At 66.5% G+C, this 2,601-nt stretch overlaps 1 protein-coding gene across 2 annotated transcripts in view; it reads left to right on the forward strand.

Annotated features, from left to right (window-relative positions):
• The first annotated feature begins 323 nt into the window (after positions 1-323).
• The window catches only part of RXRA (retinoid X receptor alpha), a 26,883-nt gene continuing 24,605 nt past the window's right edge, over positions 324-2,601 (forward strand). The window contains exon 1 of one of the 2 annotated variants that reach the window (XM_007453085.1): positions 324-602. In XM_007453085.1, the coding sequence (XP_007453147.1) occupies positions 393-602 (210 nt within the window). In that variant the 5' untranslated portion in view covers positions 324-392. The remainder of the gene's footprint in view (positions 603-2,601) is intronic. The other variant, XM_007453086.1, reaches the window with a different exon arrangement.

Genomic DNA, 2,601 nt, shown 5'->3' on the forward strand with positions numbered 1-2,601 from the left:
GGTGGACAGGCCTGGGGTGCTGAGGGTTCCAGGGGCAGCCATCTGGCCTCCCTGCCCAGATAGGCATCTGAGAGCAGCTGTCAGCCTGCTTTTCCTGCATCTGCCTGGGGCCCAGCCTGAACCTTAAAGTTGGGCCAGGTGGGGCTGGTGCCTTGGAGGGGAGCTCTGGGCATGCCTGGCCTGGCCTCGTGTTGCTGGGGAGCCGTAGGATTGCAGTGGGGGTCCCTTGCCCTTCCACGGCCTGGTGTGGTGGCTGTGGCCTGAGGGGTAGTGGGCCCGGCTATATCCCTCAGGTGTGGATTCCTGACGGGTCTCCGGTGGCTTCTTGTCTTACAGACTTCTCCACGCAGGTGAATTCCTCTTCCCTCAACTCCCCCGTGGGGCGCGGCTCCATGGCCGCCCCCTCGCTGCATCCCTCCCTGGGGCCCGGCATCGGCTCCTCGCTCGGATCCCCGGGACAGCTGCACTCGCCCATCAGCACCCTGAGCTCCCCCATCAACGGCATGGGCCCGCCCTTCTCGGTCATCAGCTCCCCCATGGGCCCCCACTCCATGTCTGTGCCCACCACACCCACCCTGGGCTTCGGCACCGGCAGCCCGCAGGTAAGTGCGGGGGCGGGGCCTGGACCAGAGGGGCGGGGCCTGGCTTTACCAGCGTAGTCCTGTGGACCCTGGAAGGCAGGTGCTGTCACTTCGACCTTTCCTCTCTGGAAACAGTGTCAGAGAGGCAGCCTTCGCCAGGGTTTGGGCTCAGGTCCGGCCAACTCCTGCGCCCGTGGCCCTCGGGGGTCAGTGACCAAGCTTCCTCGCCGGCCCTCTGTCCCAGCGAGGCCCCCTCCAGTGCGGGGGGGACCTGCCCCTAGGACTCGGAGCTCTGTAGGGTGGGGACTCCTAGGTCCTCAGGCTGAAGCCGCCTTCCTGGAGCCCTGTCGTCCCCTGGCCTGCCCTTCTTGTGCCCCGGCCTGGACCCTTCCCCACACGGGGTGTCTCGGTGCTCCCTGCCCCGACCCCCAGGCTCGGGCAGACGATGCCTCCTGGGGGTGCCAGGCCTGAGTCCCACCGTGGCTTCAGCTCATCTGCCGGGCTTGGTGGTCTCTGGGGTCGTGTTTGCCTAGATGCTCCTCTGAACAGCCTGGCTTTCGGGCTTGGGTCCAGATCAGGAAGCTGCTGGCACCTGGTGGGCCTGACTCAGCCAGTTCTTGCCGTGGGGACCCCCGAGGCCTGGTCCACCCTCCCCTGGGTGCTTCTCGTCTGAACCCCTGCAGAGCTGTCCTGAGTGCCCAGGACCCCTGCTAGGCATCCCCTCTCCTGGCTCTGGGGGTTTCCTGGTGGATTTCTCACTGGATGCCTGGGAGAGCTGCTGAATCCCAGGGGTCTTCCCTCTTTCCGGGGCTCAAACTCTCCTTTTGGACATTGGTGGGGCCCCCTTTGCTCTGAGCGTTGTTCAAGTCTGGGTCCAGCTGTCATCCCCGTAGAGGGAGGCCCCCTTAGAGGAGCTCTGGGAGCTGTTGCCACGGGGTTGCAGGACAGAGGCCAGAGAGGGACTCGGGCACAGGCTCCACGGCCCAGGGCTGCACGGCTAGTTGTGTCAGCGTGTCCCGTGGGCCCCCTGCTGCCCATGGAGCCACGCCGCCTGCAGGACAGCCCTCGCCCCCTCCATCGGCTGGGCCTGTCCAGAGCTGGTCTTGGTGGAGCATCTTGCTGGCTCTTCCAGGGCCACCTCATCAGCCCCTTTGTGCCTGGAGGACAGGTGCAGAGGAGCTCGGGCCTCAGGTGGCCCCTCATGTCATCTGGCCTTCCAGAAGCAGGCAGAGGGCCGGAGGTGTTGGCACGGGGGTCTTGGCTGCCTTCCTGGGCCCGGCTGTGCTCTTGTGAGCATATGGCCGCCACACCCTGACGATGCTGCTCGACGGGAGGGCACACGAGGGCTGGGCCTGCACTCTGTCCCCTGGGAACCAGGACAAAGGCGGCACCTGCTGGCTCCCAGGGAGGGCCCCATGAGGCTCCTTGCTGGCCCCCGGGCCCGGTGCCTGCCCTGCACGCCCCGCGGGCACGCGTATGGCAGGAGCCTGGGTGTGGAGTCTGGAGCAAGGGCTGTACTGGGGCAGGGCCCAAGGGTGGCAGTGATGCCCCCCAAACCTTGGGGGAGCCTGGTGTCCCCTGGCACTGGTAGCCTGTCTGGGGGCAAGGGTGGGCGGTGCTGGCGAGTGGCGGTTTGGGGCCACGTCCACCCTGTTCTCTGTTGTTCTCTGCACACAGCTAGGTTCCTGGCGCACGGTGGGTGCTTATTGAAGGCAGGTTGCTTGTGAGCGAGGGGCCGCAGGTCCCGTGAGGCTGATGAGGGGATGAGGAGTGGAGCTTAGGAGGGGGTGAGGGTGGGGAACAAACCCCGTGTGTCCCAGACGTTCACGGCTGCCCTTCTGGTCAGCCGTCCGCCTGTTCCCCCGTAGGTCCATCAGGCCGCAGTTCGTTTAGCCGTGGTCTGAGCCCCGTGCGCGGCCTCTGGCCGCCGTTCCTGTGGAGGCCTCAGTTCCCCCCGACCCCTGCCTCCACCCCTGCCCCCGTAACTCCTTCCCTGGGCTCTGAGTTCAGCTTCTAGGTT

Source organism: Lipotes vexillifer, unplaced genomic scaffold (assembly GCF_000442215.2).
Source record: "Lipotes vexillifer unplaced genomic scaffold, Lipotes_vexillifer_v1.1 scaffold149, whole genome shotgun sequence".
Taxonomy (NCBI): domain Eukaryota; kingdom Metazoa; phylum Chordata; class Mammalia; order Artiodactyla; family Lipotidae; genus Lipotes; species Lipotes vexillifer.